This window comes from Diadema setosum, chromosome 13, assembly GCF_964275005.1.
Source record: "Diadema setosum chromosome 13, eeDiaSeto1, whole genome shotgun sequence".
Lineage (NCBI taxonomy): Eukaryota > Metazoa > Echinodermata > Echinoidea > Diadematoida > Diadematidae > Diadema > Diadema setosum.
Genome location: NC_092697.1, coordinates 3,694,874 through 3,720,833, shown reverse-complemented (window position 1 = coordinate 3,720,833; position 25,960 = coordinate 3,694,874). Strand labels below are relative to the sequence as shown.

Genomic DNA, 25,960 nt, shown 5'->3' with positions numbered 1-25,960 from the left:
ATGCTTCTCTTCTGGAAATATAACTTTTGCAGGGATGTCAAGTGTTATGCTACACCTCTGAAAAAGCAATATTTGTATTTTACAGTGTACCATGACATGTATTTCAAAGGTCCAGTGATATCATCCATCAAATTGTGCAATAAAAGACAAAAATCACATGTTCATATATGTGAATTCTGTGATGCCATCACAGGCCCAATCACAATAACGTTTCCATGTAATACGCAGTGATAGACTCCAGTTCAACTGAATTTGTGACGTTTGAAGGAGAAAGTAAAAACTGTTGTAATCTTTGTACATTTCATTTTCCCTCTAAGATTGCATTTAAGTTTCCCGTCATATTCTTATTTGCATCCGGCAAAATCTGCAGATGTAGGCCAAATTTTGAGATGCGGATTTGTTGTTATACCTTCATATCTCTTGTGTGAAAGGTTAGCTAGATGTACAGTACAATGTATATGAATTTTGAATAAATACTTTATGTTAATGATATAGTATGCTTCATACCAGTGTACATCTTATAAAAGATGTTTAAGTATCCTTTTCATTTTTTAACTAGTTCAGACTTGTACTATTGTGATATTGTGTCCATCTGCAAGTGGTTATGCATGTTCGGTTTTACGTTTGTGATTGTTTCACAAGAAAAGCAGTTTATGGATTGTGTGCTGATGATGTCAATTTTTTTTACACTATAAAAGGGTGTATACCAGTCATTCTAGTAGACATGCTTTGAGCAAACTGGCCTTGGAAGTAGTGCTGGTAATGGAAATGGAGTTACTATCTAAAACTCTAGATCCATCAGCCACTTTCTTCTCTTTTCTTCTATTTTATTTGTAGTCCTCTCTCTATATAGACATATTTCTCTCTACATTTTGCTCTCTCCCTCCCACTTTGTCTGTCTGTGTGTCTGTCACTATCTCTGTCTCTCTCTCTCTCTATCTACACCATGTATCTATCTATCTATCTATCTGTCTGTCTATCTATCCATCTATCTATCTATCTATCTATCTATCTATCTATCTATCTATCAGTCTATCTATCTATCTAACTGTCTATCTATCTCTATCTCTATATATATGAAGAGTTTGTTTGCAAAAACCGATAAGTCCATATTTGTCAAATGGAGATATTTGTGATTAAAGGTCAAGAAAAATAAAGAGAATAATAAGAAAATTTTTGCTTCTTCTGGCCATAACTTCAAAAAAATATACCTTTATATGTAGTGACCAATATATCATTTAAAAGGTAACATTTTGTACTTTGTGACAGAGACCGTACTTCAAAATCTTCAAAAATGGACTTATCGCTTTTTGCAAACAAACCCTTCAGATATTGCTCTCCTCTTTTTGTCTTCTCTATTTCTTCTTTCTCTTCTTCCTTCTCTCCTTTCCTCTTTCTTTTCATTTCTCTTCCATCTGGTCAGCTTCAGAAAGTTGCTAGGAGCAAATGATTTTGTCCAGATCATATGCCATCACAAGCTCTACAAAAATCTACGAAAATGATTTGTCATTTTCACTTTATTACTAAATATGCATTTCACAGTTATTTATGGGATCATTGCGGTATCCCATTCTGATTTCACAATACTGATCATCAATCAAACATCAGTTTGTGTAAGAAAGGTACTGAGCTCACAGATACCAGTTTTCCAGACAAGCATCGTAAACTTCACTAAAAAATGTATTGTATTCGTGATCTCTGCAGCAGTAATAACAGTACTTGATAGAATAACTTCTCCATACATGATAGTCGAAGATACTGTACAAACTTTTCATAGGATGCATCGAAGTTGCCCACGCGAAGAATGAGAAGTAATAATCACCAGTGCAGCATTTATGATAGGGTAAAAACTTCTCCAGAACATCAGGTGCATGTAGGTCAATTATTTTCGAGAAAAAAAAAAACCCACAAAAACAAAAACAAAATCACTATTGTTTGTGTCCCGATGGCTTTGCAGTAGTTTCTAGAAATGTTTTCATACATTTCAGTCCTAAAATTATCATTTCTTGGTTTTTGTTTGTCTGTCTATAAGCAACGTCTTGCGTTTGTCCTTTGAGTTTGTTCATGCGTGACCTTGTTAAGTGTTGCATTATGTTTCAAATGTGCGGACAGAAGTCAAGGTTGGGACGATAATTTCATCTACAAATCTTCAGGGATTTCCCGGTTGGCTGCGGCCTCCATCACTTCAGCAGACAGTTTCTGTGGTGGGGGCTTGATCTTCGTGATTTTGTAGCTTGGGTCCTGACCAGTCAGCCAGTACGTCAGAATTTCACCCTTGCCCTGCAAAGAAAAAAAACACAAACAATGAAATTGTCGCTGTATGAAGTGACGTGGTGAAAAATGAGGAGAACTTATCTGTAGGTTCATCACAATGCAAGGACATAAGAATTGTTTTACACTAAAACAACAGGCCACATCACATCAAATCCCATTCTTTCTTTCACGCCGGGACCGTAATACTGCCCTCGGCTTTGACTCGTGAAATTTGGTGCCAACTCGGGCAACCCATCTCGATGTTCGCCTTTAAGGCCGATCAATATTTTCATGAAGTCACCACATTAAAGTCTCTACATAAATCTCAGAATGGCCAAAGTCGCTCATATGTAGCTATGAGAGACATTCACAGAGAAGTAAAATCCATTTCATGAAGTCTCTGATACATGTGTCTTATGAGCGGAAAGTCTCTCATAAGACTTTCATGAAACGGACCCCACTGTAACGAATCGTATGCTGCACAGTACTGAGCGATGACAATAATCAACTTTCCTACCTTCATAGCGACCAGGCCCCTCTCCTCTAGAATGTATCCACCAATTTTATCCAGGACCTCTTTGCACCAAGGGCTGACGTGGATCTTCAGAGCTTCGTACGGAAATTGCACAAAACAAACAAACAAACAAACAAACAAACAAACAGAGATGAGACGTTATAAGGATGACTTGCTTTAATACACTGTGTTCCACCATCACAAAACACAAGTAGCTGATATACGTGTACCCCCTCTTTCATCATTTTGACCATATCGGGGCAATCCCCCCCCCCCCCCCCCCCCCCCCGAGGACAATTACCCCCGGCTAAATACTGGTTAGTGATAAGGTGAAAGATTAGGGTTAGGGTTAGGTTAAGGGCTAGAGTTTGGGTTAGGGTTAGGGTTAGGATTAGGATTAGGGTTAGGGTCAGGGTAAGGGTCTGGGGTAAGTACCCTAGACCCCATTTTGACATCGAAGGAATCTCTTCAGAAAATACTCGAAATTATCAATTTCCAAGAGGCATTGGATTTGATCCTTACAGGTATTATTTCAAACATGTCAGAATACCAAATTGAGACTTGAAGCATGTTTGTCATACAAACATAGCTTAACCCTAACAGGGCGGGGGAGGGGGGGGGGGGTAGAATCCGCCCCCAACCCCCCCCCCCCCCACGTTCCGCGCTATAATTCTGTAACGCGAGAAGGCCTCGTCGCGAGGCTTCTTGACTTTCTTCGTTCAAGTCTCGCGCAACTTTTGAGACCAAACTTGCAACGTCCGCGCATACTTTTTCGAAGCCACGCCCATTTTTGTAACGGCATGTCGCCCCAAAATGGGCACAATTTTGTGATTTTGTGTACATTTCCTATGCAAAACAGTGCTCTGTCATGAAAGTCATAAAAACCTGATTATTTTTTACAATTAATCACTTTTATTGATTAATTCTATGCTAATTATGGTAGAAAAGTGGTCAGTGACAATTTCCAATAAAAAACAGAAAAAAAAACCAAAAGCTGAAAACAGAGAAATACATAAGAAATTCTGAAAACAATAAAATACATAAGAATTGAAATGAGTTTTGGAAGGTTTTGTGATGTGCGATTGTTGAATATGCTAAAACAGATTTACAGACCAAACAGTAGACTCTCGATGCTTTTAATTAGGCTAAAATATGATCTTGAGCTTAATTTGCATAATTAATTAATTGAAATTAGAAATTGATTGTTTCAAAAACTCTTACGACACAATCTTGTAAATTATGACGTGGGTGTCACGCATGCCAAATTTCGGCGCGATCGCACCCCCGATGGCCGAGATGTCGGGGGGGGGGGGGGCAGAATCCGCCCCCCTCCAGTTTTAGCATGACCAACTGGCCTGATTAGGGTTAAAAGATGAGACAATAGCTGATCATCTCCCTCGTACCCCCACCCCGCGCCGACGGATCTCTTCTCAAACATTGAATGAATGTCCAAAGAGGTCAAAAGAAGTCCAAAGAAGTGGTGTTGACGAACTGAACTTACCCAGTCCATTGGACTCCATTCGTGACGACGTGTTGACGGTGTCGCCAAACAGACAGTACCTGGGCATGGTCAGACCGACTACCCCAGCGACGCAGGAGCCTGGGCAGGGAGGGAAATGAGAGAGGAAAGCGAAGAGAAATATTTAAGCGACATGTTCCGTCAAACAATGAGCCAGTATCGGCTTAAAAATGTTGGATATACCATGGGTACATGTAATACAGAGTAAAATAGGACACAGAAAGACTTTTGACCAATTAGTCTGATAGAAACATATAACACGACGTGGGCTTCATTTTTTTTAACCGTCTTAAGTTCGCAGTTACTTGGGTTTTACTGCTACGGGGCCGAGAAGTAAAAGCATGGAGTATTTTGTCATCTGAATCTAACTTGAGTGAAAACATTCTTATATGTTGCACATCAAATTTTCTATTAAAATTTTATTAACATTTTTATTGAAATTCTGCCATAAAAAATAATCAAAAATATTATTGATTTTATTTATTCGTCTGTATTTTCCAGTGATGCTTATGGAAGCAGAGCGTTTATGTATATAAGTTAATGCCAACAGGACGTGACATGTGCACTTTAACCTTTAACCCCCTGTAATGCTGACTCACCGGAGTGGATACCGATACGGAGCTTGAGGAAGACGTCGGGGCGGTGAGGCACGATAAAGTTCTTGACAGACTCTAGTAGATGGAATGCGGTGGAGGCGATCTGTCCCGCGTGGTTGTCCCCGTTCCGGATCGGGAGTCCCGAAACCAGCATGTAGGCATCCCCGATGGTCTCCACCTACAGGAGGCGAGGAACGAACAGGCCGGTGAAAGACAAACAAACGAACAAACTTAGAATCCCCTCCCCTCCTCCTCAAAAAATAAAAAATAAAAACTACAAACTACAAAAACAAGACATAAACGGTAATCCAACATCACAAAGACTTACATCAACACAACGCCACAAAATAGAACAAAAACCAAAAAAAAAAAAGAAAAAGAAAAAAGAAACAACTTGGTAAAATAAGTCGGTGACAACATGGACTATTTGATTAATCATCATGTGCAATAACCTCAGGAACAGTAACAAAAATTCCCAAATGCTCTTTTTGCTGAGATATGACGTAATACAAGGACGATAATGTTGATTTGATCTCAAAACTGCCGGAAGCAAGTGACATCAAAATCACATCGCGTGTGGGTCAGAAACATCCTGGAAAAAGAACTCTTCACTATTAAACCGGTCAACTAAAAACCACCGCACACTATACGACTTTCGGTCGCACGACTGACCGACTTTAGATCTGAAAAAAAAAATCACAATAGCCTCAGAATTATAACGCTTGTTTGGGGTTTCTTTTTCTTTTTAAACTGATGGTTAGATCATTCCGCTCTAACACTGTCTAAACTGTTTGACTACGTTCTGTATAGCACATAATTATGTACAATACCGCGCACGCGCGCGCGCGCACACACACACACACCCTCGCAGTATACACACACATTCAGACAAGCTCTCTCCTTCATACACACACACACATACTTCACTTGAGTTGCTCTTCGACAGTGACTGTCTTAAAACACCTGCTATAAACCTCCTTATTATAACCGTGAAACACCTAATCTGACGATTCCGCGAATTCCTCACCTTGTATACGTCGTAGTTGGCGATGATGGCATCGAACAATGTGTACAAATCGTTCAGCATGTTGACAACCTGTTTTTGGCAAGGGCACAACCAAATCAAATTCCGTTACATTCATCTGGTGTATATACCCGACATCGAACTGGGTCATGTGTGTTACTTTCGTAAGTAGATATGAAGCTATTATCAGTGGCGGACACTAGGCATACATAATGTACACCACTGTATGTGCGTTTTGTAAACATGACGATACTGATTATTGTGTTTTACTAGCAGGATTGATTACAAGTTGTTTTCAAATAATAGAAACAGAGCAGCTGCACAGGCGATGTTTCTCTCGTTAGACAAAACTGCGATCACAGGTGTTACATTCTTTTGCTGGGTGTTTGTTTTGTATTGATTGAACAATTGACACACTTGGCCTTTTTTTAAAGGCATTCTTGCTGTTAAAGGGAAAGTAAACCCAAAGGGCAATGTGGATTGAGTGAAAGCAGTAATATTAGTAGAACACATCAGTGAAAGTTTGAGGAAAATCGGGCAATCGATGCAAAAGTTATGAATTTTTAAAGTTTTGGTGTTGCAACTGCTGGGTACGGAGACTACTAGAGGTTATGACGTATGAGTGGACTACTATATAAAGAAAATAAAAAGGGAATTAAAAAAAAAATCATTTTTCATGAAAATTACACATTCCGTCAGCTTGATACTGACATATCTTAGGGGTAGCACTTATTCCCCCTGCTTTCTGAAAGCGGTTAGTCAAGAACTCTTTCATTTTGCTAGAAAAGTGAATTTTTGTGGAATTCCTTTTATATTTTCTTTATATTGTGGTCCTCTCATACGTCATAACCTCTAGTAGTCTCCTCATCCAGCGGTTCCAACACCAAAACTTTAAAAATTCATAACTTTTGCATCGATTGTCCGATTTTCCTCAAACTTTCACTGATGTGTTCTACTAATGTTACTGCTTTTACTCAATCCACATTGCTCTTTGGGTTTGTGTTCCCTTTAATAGCGAGCGAGGGAAGCGAGCCACAAAGCGCTAGTCTCTCTCCGAGACTCGCCTTTTGCCCCTTAGTTTGACTCAAGCTCGCGTGGCAACCCTTTGGTCGCTTCGCTCGCAATTACTATACAGAGAGAGGACTGATACAAATCGCACTCTTCGTTATTTTTCACTCGAGGGGAAAGTGGAAATACTTTACATAGAAAAACGACAACTAGTATCCATCAACAACAGAAATATTGTGGTCACTGGGTCTTCTTTCGTCTTTTAGCAGAATGCAAAGATATTGAGCTACTTATGAGGTTCACGGTGGACGATGAGGTTGAGGTGGACGCACCTGAATGGGAGTACTGGCGGCGGAGAGCGCGGTGAAGCCGACGATGTCGGAGAAGAAAATGGAGACCATGTCGAAGGCCTCGGGAAGGACGGAGATACCCTTGATGAGCTGGGAGGCAATCGACCTGGAGCATGAGATGGCGAAGTCGTCATCAATAGAGGAGGGGTGGGTGGAAAGAGAAAGGGGAACCTAAGGCCTGGAATCTAGGGTGTATCCATAACATGCATAAAGTACAATGTATTTTGTAGGGACTTTTCGACATGTCAAGTTTAGAGCGCTACTACGTAGCCCATTAACTTCTGATTTGACCTGAACATATAGTTTTTGGGATGAGGGTGAACAATACAGACTCCATTAGTTGAAATTCACATAGGCAGTTTAGATTTAGTTAATGGATTACGCAAATATTACTAAGTCAATGTTCGCAACTCATCGGTTACTGCCATCAGACTTACAACAATCAAAGCACGTTGACGCGCGCATGCGCGACGAACGACTGTCATCATGCACTTGAATTAGTCCGTGAACTACAAGTAGATTCCAGCCATGGATTTGATTCAAGGAACCTTCTTGAATTCGGACAGATGTACTTAACCCAGAAGAGATCAACAACCCCATAAAATCCCTCTGGGTTACCCCTATAGGTCAGTGAATGGAATCACGACAACATGCTTTGCCCCATACGAAGAGGGCAACACTTGCGCGCGGTCTCAACATATATATCATCTTTTTCCTGTACCATTCTCGCCGTATTATACTCACGGTGGTAGCATTCGGTGGAGCAGCTGTTCAGTCTTGGCCTTCTCTTTCCTAAGCTCCTGCGTACGCTCGTCCACCAACTCCTCCAAGTTGTTGGTGTAGCGTTCCATGATTGCGATCATGTTGTCGAGGATGTTCGGCTTCCTGTACAGCACGGAGACGTTTGAGTAGTCAGGACAGAGAGGAAGGCATTGTCATTCAAGTGTTCAACATCAGTACGACCGAATACATCCGGGTACAGAATAATTTGCAATCCATTTTCAAGAGTGATGCTCCGTTAAAAGGGCAGCATTGACCGAACTAAAAGAAAGCTTTCCGATAAAAGCTAGCTCTTTTAAAGAATAAAAAGGTGATGCCGTTGCAAGAGGACTTGACAATTATCCCAGTGAAACAATAATTACATCATTCCAATCATCATCCGTTCTGCCTGAGGCAACTTATTATAAGGATACGGTTTACACAAACCTCGGGCTTTCAAAATCTGACCCCGTTTCATAAAAACTTGATATGATAGCAACTCTTGCTGGGATGACAATTGTCATGATAACGACAAGAATCCAGCTTCCTGATTGGCTGTTGCTATTGGAAGTTGCGAGTCCAGCAAGAGTTGCCATCCTAACATCTCTTATGAAATGGAGTCCCTGATTTGAACGACTCTGATCATCTTACGTTACAAGTTGTAATTCAACGTCCACATTACATCCGCGATGTTACCGATAAGGCTACTGATGGGGTAAGGTGAGATTCATAACATGATTACATCATTGTAAAAATGGACTTCTCAGGGCAATAAGTGTTTTCAAGTATATTGCACGGCAGCGCTGTATTGCCATCAATACTGGTACGCAGAACAAAACTTTTGATTGCAAATTATCTCCCTCATCAACTTATTGTGCATGTTGCTCCGATATACACTAACTATCTTACGATCATACAACCGTGCCTTTCAAAGGCATACATAATCAACCCTCGTCCAGTATTCCATTACGGTACCTAACAGCTGCGCTGGGGCTAAAGGCTAATACGTATTTGCCGTGTACATTATAAACGAATATGGTGCATTCAAGACCATAGCAACAGAAACCATAAGTGAAACCATGAATCTCCTTACAGTCCCTTCTGCAGTGGGGCCAACATGGATCGGACTTCCACAATGTTCGGCCTCTCGTCGGGGTTCTCAACCCAGCAGGCCCGAATGGCACTCAGCACGCAGTCCGGCGCCGCAGCGTTCACGGCGTTGAGGATCGGGCGGTACGGCGGAACCTCGCCATTCGTTACTCGGGCAAGAATTTCTGAAAGAGGGAGGGAAAGAGGCGAGGGAAAAAGAAGAAACTCGTCAGATAATTAGAAGGACGCATAGAAAAGAGAACTGCGCAATGTGTTCATCAAAACAGAATGATAGTAAGATGTAGCTTCAAAGTTGAGCAGCTACAAATAAATAAGTAGTGGAACAACAAGAAAAGGTACATAGTATCTGTGAGGGTGCAGATGATTGAACAGCAGCACAAAAATACGCTATATCTGTAAAGCCATAGCGATAGGCCATTACTACATGCAACTTCAATATATCAAATTAAGGAGCACCACGGAATTCATTCTATAGAAATTGTTTGAAAGTGGCAGTTGGCCGTCTGTGTTAAGACCCAGCCATGACATGAGGGTAGCTTTGGGAACCACACATCTTACATTAGTAGGTTTGAAGCCGTTGTCAAGACAACAATAGCTGATGACGATATCACTTTACTGTTTTTTTTTTCTTGTCTGTTGTTGCTGTTGTTTCTTCTTTTTTTTAAACTCACCAGACAGTTCGATCTCGTTCTCGAAGAACGGTTCCTGTCGCGAATACATCTCCGTGAGGATGATGGCGAAGGAGTAGATGTCACCCTTCGCGGAGCCGCCCGGGGGCATGTTCTTACCCTGCCGGAGATGTTCCGGAGCCGTCCAAAGTTTCTCTGTTGTGACGAAAATGATCGCAGAAAGAAGTTAGCCAATTAGAGGCAGAGGTCGAGGTTTGTTATTCAACGTGGTGGACCAAAAAGGTTTTTGTTTGTTTTGTTTTATTTTGTAGTTTTTTTACATTGACTTTCATTTTGATTTTTTTGTTTGTTTGATAATTTCATTTTGGTTTGTTCTGTTCGTTTTTGTTGTTGTTGTTTGTTTGTTTGTTTGTTTGTCTTGTTTGTTTGTTTGTTTGTTTGTTTGTTTTTTTTTTTGGGGGGGGGAGTGGGTGTGGAGGGGTGTAATGTCATTGCACACCCCATTCCTCTAGCACCGGAGTGAACTTGGCATTATGATGACCTGCGCGCTGGGGAAAAGATGACCACGGTACATAGTACTTACAATCAACTGCAACACCTTTACCCCAGTTCGTCTACACCACACGGGACACCACAGAGCCCCAAAAATTACAACAGACTTCCGAATACAGTGATAGATGATCTCGTGAACGATCAAGATTGTAAGCGCACTCACTGACGAGCTTGGCGTGCTCGCCCTGGTCCACGTCTTCCTTCTGCCCCTTCTTGAACTCGTGCAGGCCGTAGTCGGTGATCTGGAGCACCCATCGGTTATCGACGACGCAGTTGCTCGACTTGAGGTGGCCGTGCGACTTGATCTCCGAGCTGTGGATGTATAGGGTTCCCTTGACGAGGTCGGCGATGAGCGAGGCCAGGAACATGTTGTCCAGTTTGATGTCGTCGTTCTCCAAAATGTCCTGAATGTGCGTTTGTTTATTTTTCGACAGAGTGGTAAACACCATTTAATGAGTTCGGTCTCAGAGGTGAAGAACAATAGATGGATAAACAGTCATTAGATTGTTAGTCATAAAGACTGACAGAAAGATAGATTATGGCAAATTGAATAAGATGACAAGTGGACAGACGCACAAAGAACAGAAGAAAGAAGGTATTGGTGAAAAGGTGAATTTTGAAAACATTTTTATGTCTCATCCCAATCAACATGAATTATGAAGATCTGTACCCAGTATAACCAATGTTTAAAATTGTTCAAATGCAAAAGTCTGCAAAATCATCTGGAGTCCCCTTTAATGGCCTCACAGAGAGATGGGACGGAAAATGTTACCTGCAAGCTGCCCTTGGCACAGTAGTGCATGAGGATGCAGATGTGGGGTCGGTCGATGCAAGCCCCGACGAACGGACAGACGTTATCATGACGCATGTCTCGCATCTGGGAAAGAGTGGGAGGAAGGGTATTGGAGGTGTAAGAATAGAGTAAGCGCTTCATTACTTCATGACTTCATAACCATAAGGATGACTAATCAACTAGTATTCAAATGATAGATCAGTGATTATGACAGAGTTGAGAATTTTCATCTATGACGCATAGAATATCAGGTGTTGTTATTTTGGTGTTATTAGTGAGCTTTAGATCTTCGACGCAAATGCTACGACGACGCTGTCTAGGCCAAAAATGGTGTTGTGCACATGCGTGAGACAGCCGTTTCAATTGTCCATCCCAGAAGGCTGAGTCGCCTTACTGTTCGCGTCGCAGATCCAAGACCCGTTAGTATTATCAGATATTGTTATCATTACAGACATTTTTTATGATTGTGTGAAGGATACATCTAGTTTTCATTCTCTAATTTTCAAGAGAATACGTAGATACATTTGGACATTATGTTCATTCCATTGTGGTAGTGGGCCATTCTCACGATGCCACCCAGGTTGTTACTCTAAAATGTTGAGTGCCTTACAATGCATCGACATGAAAGTGTCTTTAGATTCCATTAATATTCCCGTAAACCACATAACAATGATATATCTATGCATTTGTATGTATTTCTGCTATTTTTATGTCGTTCACGGATTTGCAGAACAGCTTTGCTGAAGTAAATTGCCGTGATTAAATGAAATAAACTGAACTGAACTAAACTGCATGGTGCGTGTTATTTCCATCAATGGATACTGAGAACAAAAGATATGACAAGACTTCGCATACGACATACAATCAAATTTGCGGTAATATACCTTTGAAATTCTGACATAATAATAATTATTCGAAAGAATCACCACGATATTTTGAGAATGATAGTTTCTTCCGTTGTACCGAAGATGTAACCTCTATTAAGCACCTCGCCTTATGTTCTACATTGAAAGGGTGCACTTACCATTTTAAGTTCCTTTCGTACGCTCCTCGTTAGGTCGATATGGTTCTTATGCACAGCGTGGATGGCGCAGATTGATCCCTGTCATAAAAGAGGCATACCGTTATTAGCATCCATTTAGCTGCTGGACGTTGTAACAGAGACGTGATAACCCTTTCTCTGACAGAGATTGTGGACAAAATGTACAATGCTGTAGGGTTTTCTGTGTCAATCGGCACAAAAAGGTTAAATGTTACGAGAGGACGCTGGGATTAACTGCATTGCTAAACCTTGGCATTATTATAAAATCGACCTACGTCATATGTACGTATTTATCTTCTTAGCATATAGATGATAATCTTGTTGAAGGTTTCTAAAGAATTACGCGAAAATGATATGGTAAGCCTTCCACTTTAATCTTCAAGTGCGGGTTTATTCACGTCCTCGAGGTTGGATTCTGAGGACATGCATTGGTTTATCTCGCACCACAATATACACAGATTTTGATTTCGTCTTAGCTTTGTACCGTACGTATCCTCGAAAATGACTCACAAGGACAATTTTCTCGATAAAATGTGCAAATTTTAAAATGCACGACGGGAAGTGGAACTTGCCCAGGGAGATTTGAAAAAAAAAAAGAGGAAGAGGATAGGATAAAAGAAAAGATGAAGTGAAAAACAACAATAATCCTCCAACATATTAAACAAGTAACTTAGGTGGTTAGTACAAGAAGAAGTAGTTGCTTTGGAGGAAGACGAACTCCAACAAGAAGTACAGCATGGAAGTAGAAAAGAAAAGGGCAGATGAAGAAGATTACAGAGGAGGAGGAGGAGAAGAAGAAAGAGGAGGAGGAGGAGGAAGAGGTGGTGGAGGAGGAGAAGGAGGAGGAGGAAGGGGAGGAGAACAGGATAAGACGAGGAAGAAAGAAGAAGGTGCCGTGTACCCGATACGTTCCTATGGTGGCAAAGATCTGCTGCTGCTCCGCGTTCGAGATAACGGAGATGGCACTCATCACCATGCTCTTCATGGAGAACCCCTGGGAGTTGACGTCCGTGCTCTTCGTCTGGACTTCGTTCCAGTCTACCTTCCATACCAAGCTGTCTAGGGCCGCCTCGTATTGTCTCTTTCTGCACATCACATTAACCCAAGCGACGACAATTGTGTGTGAGTTTCATCTGTCTTTCTGTTCATTGATTTGCTTTCTTTATTATCATGCAGAGGTGGTGTATTACATGAAAATGCTTTCCAAAGGCGTCTTTCAGTTTTACATGGATTTATAAAAGACATAAAGATACAGGGAACATAATTATGCGCATGAATTACACGGTGACACAAAATTAGTTTCTACGACAAAAATCCGGTCTTATTTTCTCAAAGTCCTTAGGGTTAGGGTTATGTTTGCGGATAGAATTTATATTGGGCTTAGCGTAAAGATATTTCATGGGAGCAAATGTCGCAGGAGCAAATGTCATGGAATCGAATTACACAAGTTGATTTACTAACAAGTATAGAGCGAATCAAACAATATACATGTGTCATCCATCTACACGATCAGAATGTCAATAATAAGTGAAATACCATTGAAGTATGTTTCGTTTTTCATTTCTCACTCAGCATAATGCGATGTATACGTTGATGTATTTCTTTGCCGTGGTTACCTGTAGATATAGAAGCCAATGGCTCCGAAGAATAAGATGACAAAAGTTGGCACCAGTGTTCCGATGTAAAGAGCGTAGTCTGAAGAAAGAGATTGACAAAGTAGAGGAGAGAGGGAGAGAAAAGTTAGCGGTGAGGGCGCCGTGACATAGTGGATAGCAGTGGTGGATAGCAGTGTCTTTATATACGGCACTGGTGGATAGCAATATTCCCGACTCCCAAGCGGAGGACTCACTTCGACGCCCCTCCCCCTTTCTTCTCTGTTGTTTTTCCAAGTTTGATTCACAATTGTACCGTCGTTTCGGCTATCGTTTTGTCATATCAAGTTACTACATGTAATACTACCGGTATTAATCATGATAATCGGACTAACAATGATATAGATTAATAGGACAAAGTCATGTTAGCTATTTCGAAGTCGAAGCACACTGTTTTTTAATGTACAATGTATGGCTCATTTAAGCTCGTGCCAATTGCTGTATATATATATATGCACGACAGTTGCTGACGAAAAGCCGGGAAAACCCTAAGAGCATTCCGGGCCCCGTTTCATAAAACTTGTTATCAGTGACAAGTTGTTATAGTTGTTACAAACTACTGAAATCCTTGCATCTGATTGGCTGAGAGCAAATTTGTCATAGAATTCTATCATTGTGGCAGTTAATTGTCACTGATAACAAGTTTTATGAAAAGGTGCTCTGATCTTTCAACGCTATTGTGATCTCGGAATCATACTCACTTGTGCACAGTTCCCCGTGGAAACCGCACACGGGCATGTCAAGAGGAGGTTCGTCACGATTTGGCCAAATCGCTCTCAAGTCCGGATACTGCTCGTTCGTGGCAAACGTCTGCGTGGGGTGGAAGTGTGTATACACAAAGGCAATGGTAAGGTTGCCGTGTATTTCGCATTTCTTTGAATATGTCTGTGTTTTGCATTTGCAAAAGACGAACCCCACAAAAAATTGTGTAATTGATAATATCTTTACGTGAGCGGTAATCATAACTATGTGCGTGTACGTTGTTTGTGTTCTTGATATAGACTGAAAGATTGGAATGTGCAGGTTCATTAGCATTAAACTTTAAGTTCATCTGGTTCAAATGGAAAAGCAGTTTTAATTCACTTAATGAATATTGTAATAAAACGATATAGTATCAAACCACTGAAGCGGCTTTTTTTTCTGGCACCTGATATGGTATAACAACGAGTATGTTACGTAACCGCATCTTACCCATTGGCCGTCGACTCTGTCGAACGTGCCGATGGGGTACATTCCAGGGGTGCCAGGGGAGACGCCCCCATCGGCCACTGGAAGTGGCACCATGTCTAGCAGGACGTATGGTCGGACGCCATCTCCGTTCTCGTCGAACTGATGTTCACCCAGGGAGAGACCTAACCGAGAAAGAGATTGGGGGAAAATTTAAGGGAATTTAAACTAGAAGCTAGCCAGGATGACGAGTTGCTTTCGAATATTTTGAGATCAAAGGTGTAGAATAATTTCCATCGTATATAGTACACGACTTTTATCCCAGAAAGGTGATCCACGTTCAGCATTGTGGGTAGGTAGAACGTTGCGTGTTGATCAGTTGCACTCCAGCAATCGTTTCTTCTTTTTTTTTTCAAACAAGCAGCATGCCATCGCAAGTCACTCTAGCGGGGAAGATCGGTGGATAAACTGTTGTGGCCGGATTTGCCGATTATCAATAATCGATTGTCATAAATTAGGTATAGCAACCATGATCGCGTAAGCTCTGAGATCCTAGCAATTTCGGACAACCTGTTTGGCTTCTATTTCACATTTACGTCGTTACCTAATTGAAATCTTGTCATTACAGAGTCATTTCACACATCTCTTATGCATATACATGTACATTATTTGGAGCAATAATTGGCAGTTCTGGGTCCCATTTCATAAAAGATTTTAGGATGGCAACTCTTGCTGGAATGACAACTTCTAATGGCAACAGCCGATCAGGAAGCTGGATTCTTGTCGTTACTATGACAATTGCCAGTCCAGCAAGAGTTGCTATCATATCAACTTTTTTATGAAGGGCCCTGCTGCAGGCATAACGAGAACTGAGGAATGAATGCTTGTAAGTAATATAAGCAACCGCGGCACTTGGCGATGATGATTAATTGCCTTAGCCTGTATATGGGAACAGCTGCTGCAGCCAAGGAGATTTGAACCAAGAATCCTGTGATTAATAGTCCAGTCTTATCCACTGGGTCACAACAACCCCTCCGCACGTGCGATCCCAAACATTTTATGTAGTGTAGGCCCAAAGACATCCCAAGGTCCTAAGGGGCAACGACTACGAAATACTTAGGTTTGTAACACTTTTTGGGCTTCATAATATGTTTCTGGTATTGTAATTCCTTCGGTGATTATGCATTTACTCTCGATTTATTGGTTGAAATGAATTTGCAAATGTGCATATGGTTCTGTCTCCGATTATTCAAGGTGTCTATGAAAAGATAGAACCTCTCAAGAGTTGAACAAATACTATAGGGAGGAAGGAAATGTAAAAAAGAAATAAATAAATAAACGTACTTGTGTAGGTCGAGTTGAACATAGAGGAGACAATCGCTGCTCCGTCGTACAGATCGACGCCTGCGTTCACCGCTACGTCCAGGGCCTTGAGTAACTCGAAGACCGCGTCGTAGATGTAGATCGACAGAAAGTCAATCTGTCAAGAACGATACGTATATCCGTAGGCTATGATGTGATGAGTGTGTACAGCATATCATGCACAAAATAAACAACATCAGCCATTAACACTTTGCAATTCAGATTTCTCCTCAATGCCGGGGAATTTTATTGGAGTACAATAAGTGGCTGTTGTTTGTTTTTATTTATTACCTTCCTCATAGCCTTCAAATACGTACAGGAGTAAGCACCCCGTTCACAGAATAGAAACAATTTATCAAAGGAGAGATACGAAAGATATCAAAAATATCAATATGAAATATTGTGTGAGAGGAGAGAGGGAAAAAGTGGACAAACGACATTAAATTTGTTTTAAAAGGATCTGGTGTCTAAACCGAGGTGGCACCATCTTGGTCTAAACTAAGCTGAGCTCTGAATACAAAGTGTTTCTATTCAACGGACTCATGATTCTATAGCGCATTCAATTTTGTGGTGGTGTGAAGACTATCATGACCGTAGGTAACATTATTCTTGTACTTGTAATGCATACAAGGAAACCAACGCTATCCATTCCAGTCCTAAAGTTAAAGAGAATATTTTATGGGGAATGTAGTGAGAACAAAAGAGATAAAGATATTTGTGTTCAAACTCGGCACATGGCCTCTAAAAGTGGTACTATATCATATTAGCCATTCCTGACCGAGTACAGTTCTGGAATGAATATCACTTACACTTAGCCCGATCACTTACAGTTTTGTGCTGTAAGATTAGATTTTTTCCATTAGGCCTTAAATTGAACATCAAACTTGGTCTTGCTTTGGTTAGCTATGATTGCTCGTCCACCTAGTCACGCGAACATCCTTTTTGTTATTTTGGGGCAGAGTGTGGACAAGTGGTTGTGAGTCGTGCGGAAACTCAGACATTAGGGACTTTTCGATATGTATCACCTCCTGGACGTGGACGTCGAGTTAATGACGTCATTTTTAGGAACTGCGCATGCTTTAGGTTCTCTAGCACGTCCAACGCCAGAATCGCGAACGCGTCTTCCAAGGATTCCACGCCCCCCTAGATTCAAAACGTGAGTGACGTCATCGCACCTATTGCCAGCCCGCGGCCGCGAGAGGAGACGGGGAGGGGGGGGGGGGGGGGGCAGACGTCACAGCAGTACGTCGTGAACGGCGTGCACTAGAAATCGAAGTGCGGACGTAACGAGTGGACTGCAGCAATTTGGAACCGTTCATGTGCGAGAAAGACGTCCACGTCCACAAAATCGAAATGTGCAAAGTCATAGAGACCGTCTGGAGGTGTCTGGAGGTGAAGGGGTTAACTCACATCCGCCTTGAAGACAATGGTTCCATTGAACGGGCCATCATCCTCCACCGCGTTGTCGAAGATGATGGTCGACATGCGGTCCCAATGCCTGGTCTTCATGACTGGTTTACCAGCGACGATGAGGACGCTCTCCATGGCTTCTAGGGCCTTCTCGTCGTCCGTTCGGCTGTATTCTCGATTCGAGAACATCCGTGTGTAGGCGTCGTCGATCATATAAAGGTAATCCGCAGTGTCCAGTGTGTCTGTTAGAATGCGAGATAAGTTCATAAGGATAATGCTGTTGATAAATATAGATAAAGAGATCTCTAGACACATCCAAAAACTGCATTGTTACCTGTGACAGTTTCGACGACAGGCTGTCATCTTTCTCAGACGACAGATAATCGGCAGCTGATGATTTGGCGCCAATCAGCAATCACCCAGGTGTGACATCCGAGTGATAGCGCCATCGTAAATGTCAGACAGTTGGTATCAGAGATGACTGACAGCCCGTCGTCGAAACTGTCACTGGTAAATACAACTTGTGGATGTATCTAGAGAACTCTTTATCCATGTTTGTTAGAATATTGGGAGTTAGAAAGCCGTTAACGAAACAATCATCGTGACTGGTCGGTTTGATTAAAGTTTTATCTTGTTGATAGTGAGCAATTGAGTTGGACGACAGACATTTAATAAGCATTATGTAAGTAATGTAACTCAAATCGGCAAGGAGATGTCCACGGATGTAAGTTGCTGATCCGAGGACCCAAGTTCCATCCAACCCTCCTCCGTTTTCAGATAAATCATTGCTCCTTCATTTCCGGATGATAATGATATTTCATTCTCTTTCCTCGCATATTCCTGCGTAACTCTGTTTTCAATTGCAAGCCGGCACGAAGTCTTCGTTCGTCATCAGATGCGCTGTTACCAAGTGGTTACTCCAAACACCCAGAAGAAGACATGGATCGGTTTTGTGTTTTCTCAGTTTAGGACCAAAACCTTGGAATCAACTAGCTATTCAATTACGTCAGCTGTCATTAACATAAACATTCAAATCCAAACTGGATCTTATTCAGAAGAAGTTCGTAATGGGAGACGCAACATGATCAATAATTTTTGCGTATACACACTGATTATCACTATGTCATGGGATAAGTAAGCATAACAATGTTATATCATCTGAGCAAACGGTTTATCATATTTTGTCTAAATTTCAGCTTATTCCTTACAAAATGAGACATGGGGGCATTTCATGAAGCTTTTTGTCAGATATTCCGTCTGACAAACTGTTAAAAGCTACTGAAATCCTTGCTTCTGATTAGCTGAGAGCAAATTTGTCCGACAAAGTTGTCCGGAAAAATGCTTCATGACATGCCCCCCCCCCCCCCCCTTCTCTCGGCAAACTTTTGCAAAGAATTGAAGGACCGACTAACTTGGGCCAGATCAAGGAACCGCAAGGAGCTGACTTCCGTAAAGCCAACCCACACTTCGTTTGACGGGATAGTCCAGTAATGAAAATATAATCAAATATGATGTAAAAAAAAAAACAACAACGAAGAAACAAACAATAAACGAGAGAAATGAAGAGGTCTATTGCCCTACTCACACTCCAGACTGTGCCAGTCTTGGCTGTCTCGGATGGTGAGATCCGTCACAGCCCCCAGGATGGCGTAGTCCCCGGAAGCTAGGATCCCTTCGTCCAGACACGAGATTGCAAACTGCCTGAGATCAGCGGCCTCACCGAGGAACACGTAGACTGAGACGAGGTCAGACGTGAAAGAGAATGCGATATCGATTTGATAATTATGATTAAAAGCGTTACTGGCTTATAAACTAATCTTGAACGTTCAACTGTTCGTTTGATTGGGGGCGCTTTGGTGACTTCGATTCCCGACTCCCAATCTGAGGACCTGAGTTCGGTTCTCGCCCAGTGCTTTCGTCCTTGGACAAGATGTTTTTATCCACCATGTCCCTCTATATACCCAGGTGCATAAATGGGTACCTGACAACGCTAGGATGATAATAATAGCAGGGCCCTCTGGCAGAGCAGTGGTAATACTGAAGAGGCTATAAGTACCCTGGATAAATAAGACCTTATCATTATCATTGCTATGTAATGTATTGACTTACGTCATTTGATTTCTAAGAGGCGGAAAGTAGCAGTCTAATCGAAAGATTATAGTTAGAGTTATACATTTGCGTGAAGTCGTTTTTGTTTTGTTTTGTTTTGTTTTAAAATAGTATTAACATAGCATTATATCAGGACCGAATCTATTGTTAGTCAGGTAACTCAGTGCCAATTGAGCTGACATATGGGTTACTGACACATGTGAACGATTGGTTAACATAACTTATGTTACGAAGTTGTAATATATACGACAGTATAAGTTGGTTATGTAGACCCACGGGCTGGAACTTATTGCTGTTTTCCCAAATGGCAAAACATTAACGTGTAAAAACGCAATTTCCTCATGGTAAATGCTTACCAAACAATATACAATGATGAAACTTTTAACGCAATTGATAGATTGATTTCGCTTTCTCTTCAAGATTCATTTAAGATAGATGCTGCTTGGTCTATTTCAAGGGAGTCTATAAAGGCCCATCGATTCTTTTAACGGATCTACAACTTTTCTAGGTATACTTTTGAAAACATATTAGTCAAATTATTGCTCGTCAATCACAGTGGTCATATAATTCAAAGCATCGTTCACTTAAGTCTTCTTGGTTTGCCAACACGACCAAGAGAGCCCGAAAAAGAAAGGCGACGAATCTCACTTCTGGTTGTTGCTTTGGTCCGGCGGATGATGTTCACAAACGGATCCTCCATCTCGTAGTCCCACGCATCGAAATGCTCGTAGTATTCTTCGTGCAGCAGCTCATAGTCTAGTTTCTGGAACTTGTTATTTAGAGCTTTGAAAACGTTCTTGTACTTTGTAATGTTCTTGACAACAACGGAAACCTGAAGAAGATGGACAATTGACAACAATATTAAGGAAAGTCTTTACATTGCACCGATGGAGCAACAGAATGTGACTACATAAGACGTAATGACTGAAGAAATATTAGTAGAACAAATCAGAGATGTTTGACGAAAAACTGATGATTCTTTCGAAAGTTATGAACTTTAAAGTTTCAGTATCCCTGTCGCTGGTAAAGAAGACGACAAAAATGCATGGTGTCACAGCAATACAAAGATATAACGAAAACATGAAAAAAATGCACAGAATTTTATTTTAACTAATTTCATGTCAATTTTTCAAACTGTTACTGTGGTTGAGGGTGGCATTACTCCCCCAGCCGTCTATGATAGAAAACTCAATGCTATAGGAAGCATAGCACACTCCTCTGGAGGAGGATTAGAGTAAATGCTGAAAAGTCATCCCTGCTGAAAGAGGTATTATCAATATCATTAGCATCGTTTTATCATTTATTATCATCAATAAATTAAAATCACATCAAAACATTAGCTGTCATTTGTGATATATGAAAATGACCATTGAAAGATTACAGTTTTATTATCAATGTATCAATAAGATTATAGTTTTATTATATCTATGTATTTCTGGATAATGATGACACTGTGAAAGATATTAGATGTTATTAAAGCAGAGGGATGAAGATGTGCTATGGTTTTCATCAGTTGTCTCCTTTTGTACAAATGAAAATGTAAGAATCTAAATTTGTACAGACTTGCAATATCAGTGATGACAATAGTTATTGTCTTTATTTTTACTATTATTGATATTTTCAATGATAATCTTTATTAGATAGTCATTATTATCAATTTTATCATTTTCACTTCGGACATTCCGTCCGGCATACCTGGTCCCACTCGTACATGTCTAGGGTGAGCAGGAGTGCGTCCACCACCTGGCTACTAGGCGGAAGCGTCCGGAGGAATGTCGGGTAGATTGACTTGTCCGATACGGGAATTTCGTCACAGGCCTGCAGGGGATGATATATGATCGTTTATCAGTGTCATTTTTTTTTTTTGACAAAAGAAAAAGGTGTTTATATACGCTTTGGATTTACGCCAATAATGTAAAGAAAATGTCATTTTCTATTGTCACATTTTGAAGGTTGCTGTATCTTGTAACACACACTTAAATCAGCGCCTAATCAAGAAAAGCAATCGTTTTGTCCGACTTTGAGTGCTACATGTGTGACGACTTGGATACTCTACTTGGTCATGTTGGTTGCTCATTAGCGCAACCCCCCCCCCCCCCCCCGGAACATTCGTTGATACGGCATTTGATTAACACATTTCCCATTGAGAGAGATCTCTCTCAATGGAAAATGTGTTAATCAAATGTCGTATCAACGAAAGTTCCGGGTTTTTTTTTTTGTTGTTGTTGTTGTGCTATTGAGCAACCAACAAAGAGAGTTCTCTCTCAATGGGAAATGTGTTAATCAAATGTCGTATCAACGAAAGTTCCGGGGTTTTTTTTTTTTGTGTGTGTGTGCTAATGAGCAACCAACATGACCAAATAGAGTATCCAAGTCGTCACACATGCAGCACTCAAAGTCAGACAAATGTTTGCTTTTCTTGATTAGGCGCTGATTATTGGCATATGCCAATATGAATATGATGCACAATTAAAATGGAGGTGTTGTATTACTTGGTTAATGAGAGGCTGTGTGCAATGGATAATGATTTTTTTTCTACATTATTTGTTTATTTGTTTTTAGCTTTATTACCTCAGTGTAATTCCTAGCTCCATCGATAGATATGAACAAAATATCTAGAACGGCTTTGATGATGATATATTGTAAAGGTAGGCTTATAAATGTTTCAATCCTGAAAACACATTTGAATAGGGGCCCTAAGCTTGTCGTCGGTACAGTAGGGCCTACAATTTCTTAAATCTCACTCCCACTTTAAAGGGACTGTACAGTACTGGTTGAGGTGGGGATTCATGGTTTGAACATTCCTAAGTGAGATAATGAAAAGCCTCTTATGAAATATGAAAGAGCATGTAATTTTAAGAATGATTCAACATTTATTTGATGAAAATTGGTTTTCAAATGGCTGAGATATCCAAAAAAAGTGCTAATAATAAAAGGCGACATGCCACAACTTTATAAGAATCTCTTTGTTTCACCTTGTTTTTGGATATCTCAGCCATTTCAAAACCGATTTTCATCGAATAAACTTTTGATACCCCTTAGAGCTGCATGCTCTTTGACATCTCATAGAGTGGTTTCTGAATATCTCGCAAAACGTTAAAAGCTAAATCCTCACCTTGACCAGAACTGTACTGTACACGTGCTCGTAAATTAAACGCGCATTGGATTTGTGATTTGTTTGTTTGTTTTTGTTTGTTTGTTTGGTTTTTTTTTTTTTCAAGCACTCACGTAATCCACCATTGGCATGTTCAGGGCCGATGCGAGTCGGCCCTCGTACGTGCAGCCGCACCCCGGGCCGATGATACCGACGAATCCTCGCTTCCACCAATCACTGACGGCCTCGAGTCCCTTGTTGATATCACACTTTGTGTCAACCCATTCATATTGAACGTCATAACCTGATTGGGGGGGGGGGGGGGGGGGAGCAGTTCACATCATTATCTCGTGAAAGGACGCACTTATGTAGGCCCTATATATATATATATATATATATATATAATATATATATATGATTTTTTTTTTTACTCTCAAATAAAACGATTAGCGTATTATATCATGACCATTGTATTATTCCGACAGCACAAACTCTCAGCCACTGTGCACAATAGATGATAAACAAAAAGAGCAATAACTAAAAAATTAATACATTGTCTAAGACTTATTATCGATTAAAATCAGGCAGAAACGCACTAGGAAATTTTAGCATGCAGGAACTCTATGTAGTATAGTTGAGGAAAATGTAGTGTTTGATAATCATATTCATGATGTTAATGATCGACACGCAAGCATTTATACCGCGTAATTATTTAACAAGCATAACAACCTCTCTGTAAAGGAGACATCCGCATCTTTGGTTGGTCAAGTTATTCCAGGATACGCTTCTCTACATGGTGTCTAGAAACTCTAGACGTCAACTGGGAGCAGCCCTGGCATCCTCCCCACTGTACCTGATTACGTCCTCCGATTCAAGAGAATTATAACTTTTGCCGATTCCAGACTCCAAAGTAAGAATTACAATATTCAAAGATCACAACCGAGCGGAACGCAGGAAGCTCTAATGGAGACTGCTGTTACATGCATCCTCTGGCACTAAGCAAATACTGCACACACACACACACACACATACACACACACACAGACAAAAAAAAAATGTTGAGATGGGAGATGATCGTGGCATAACCCCATGTCTATTCTTGAAGAAAGGTACGTATAGTAATATATAAGGATAGAAACCAGAATACCCTCCCTAGATGAAGATAAAGATAAGAACAACCAGGGTCATCGTCCGCATCGTCGAAGCTGGAGTAGACTCTAAGCATCAAGTTTATTTTTATCCTACCTGGAAGGACAGTGCTATCCATGTTGGCGTTACTGACTGCGTAGGCGAAGGAGCCTGCCGTCGGGAAGCCGCTTCCTTGATCCCCGTACCTGGTGGTCCATTCAGTTAGAAGTCCGATCTTGAGAACTGGCCGCCCGCGGTCCATGTTGAAGATGGTCGGGTTGAGATGGATCAGGGCCCGGACGGAACCGGGCAACATCACAGCCGCGATGCCGATGAGGAAGAAGAGGACTCGTGCATTCGTCATGATGCACGATGCGCTCTATTTCGCTGGAGATTAAGAGGGGAAGAAACGGTGAAGATATCCTGAGTTTAATAGTTTCGTTGATGTTCCTTTGCCCAACCCGTTACAGTTATTTTGACCCAGTTGACATGATATAATATGGACCATATCACTCCCTACAGCTGCAGCTGCCCATTCACTGCGTGTTATTCTGCTTTAGACAGATTGTTATCAAAAACTCTTTTGTTTCTATGCGCGCGGACTGTAAGGCAAGGACCATTATTGTACGCGTGCGCGGTAGTGCCGTTGCCAGGATAACATGTGAGCGTACCTTACTCCTTTATGCATTGAGACCAAAGTCATGCGCGTAGTGTCATGAATAGTCTCCATTGGAAACGACATGACGTCAGAAGACATCAATGTTGTTAGATTCACAATGCTGAGTGCTCGTACCTTAATTTAATATATTACATCACCACTTTAATTAAGTTAACAACAACAATAAAGGAAACATTGAAAGACATAACATAAGCGACACACCAGGGGGTGTTTCACAAAGCCGTTGTTAAAGTTAAGAAGGACTTAAGTGCGACTGATGATCAGTTCTTGTGCTGAATTATTGAGATTCTGATAAGTATAGCACGCAAGAACTGATCACCAGTCGCACTTAAGTCCTTCTTAACTTTAAGAACGGCTTTGTGAAACACCCCCAGAAAATATCAGTTACAACAATACACTGCCCAAGACAAGATGTATAGCTGAACATGCAGGACAGATAAGAATTAGACATGTTGAATAAACATACAAAAAAGCCTTAATTAACGTAACATGAAAATTATAAAGCATCAGATTTGTTTGGATTTAAACTTAAATATGATTGTTGAAAAATTACAGCGTACCTTATCATATCCCTCATTAATAAAATCCTGTACAGTAATTGGTCTACATGTACATAGTGTCATGTGAATATGTGACCAAACATTGATCATTACCATTGCTTTGATGTTGATGATGTTTAAATAAAATATCGATGAAGAAGATGTCCTGTGTGCCGTGACGAATTTATAGCCATTATGGAAGTATATTGGCCTATTATGACATTTACCCTCAATATTGTCATTCATATGCGAATGATCAATGGTTTTTCTTCGAAGTGTGTGACAGAGGCAATGGCAATCTTACATTTCACATTAGGGTTTGCCATAAACATTTCAAATAAGCATTTGAAGAATCCTGTGTACACTATTTGCATTTTATATTTGAGTTGAGTTGAGTTATTTTATCTATACAGGGTTAAAAGCCTATTTTCAGCAAGGCCGTGTTTTCTTAAAGAGGAAATCCAGTCCAAACATGGGTTAGTCTGATAAGAAAGAGTAAAATCTTACAAGTTCATCGCTATTATTTCGATCAAAATCGGATGAAAAATAAGGAAGTTATGACATTTTGAAGTTTTGCTATGGGGGGGGGGTGGGGGAGGGGGAACAATTCTTGAACAGTCAATATGAATATGCAGATGACAGAGTGAGCATGTCATCCCCTCACAACTTAC

At 40.8% G+C, this 25,960-nt stretch overlaps 1 protein-coding gene across 1 annotated transcript; it reads right to left on the bottom strand.

The window, feature by feature from the left end:
• Positions 1 to 1,499: 1,499 nt before the first annotated feature.
• On the bottom strand, positions 1,500 to 24,624 carry LOC140237335 (speract receptor-like). Its single transcript, XM_072317272.1, has 23 exons — positions 24,189 to 24,624; positions 23,078 to 23,247; positions 21,545 to 21,667; positions 20,498 to 20,681; positions 19,326 to 19,475; positions 17,741 to 17,982; positions 16,313 to 16,448; positions 14,993 to 15,153; positions 14,503 to 14,611; positions 13,766 to 13,844; positions 13,051 to 13,234; positions 12,132 to 12,209; positions 11,087 to 11,191; positions 10,478 to 10,718; positions 9,805 to 9,957; positions 9,117 to 9,297; positions 8,009 to 8,149; positions 7,247 to 7,370; positions 5,910 to 5,978; positions 4,886 to 5,060; positions 4,269 to 4,367; positions 2,771 to 2,862; positions 1,500 to 2,280 (listed from the first exon to the last, which is right to left on the bottom strand). Exons 1-23 carry the CDS (start codon positions 24,433 to 24,435, stop codon positions 2,140 to 2,142), a joined length of 3,384 nt encoding a protein of 1,127 aa, XP_072173373.1. The 5' UTR covers positions 24,436 to 24,624; the 3' UTR covers positions 1,500 to 2,139.
• Positions 24,625 to 25,960: the final 1,336 nt, after the last annotated feature.

What these genes read in the sequence shown, in the direction of transcription:
- LOC140237335 (XM_072317272.1), bottom strand. Translation starts at nt 24,435, where the DNA reads ATGACGAATGCACGAGTCCTCTTCTTCCTCATCGGCATCGCGGCTGTG. An exon ending in ACATGTACGAGTGGGACCAG is followed by an intron (nt 20,682 to 21,544) that starts GTATGCCGGACG and finishes CATCTTCTTCAG; the next exon opens with GTTTCCGTTGTTGTCAAGAA. An exon ending in ATTGGCTTCTATATCTACAG is followed by an intron (nt 13,235 to 13,765) that starts GTAACCACGGCA and finishes TGTGATGTGCAG; the next exon opens with AAAGAGACAATACGAGGCGG.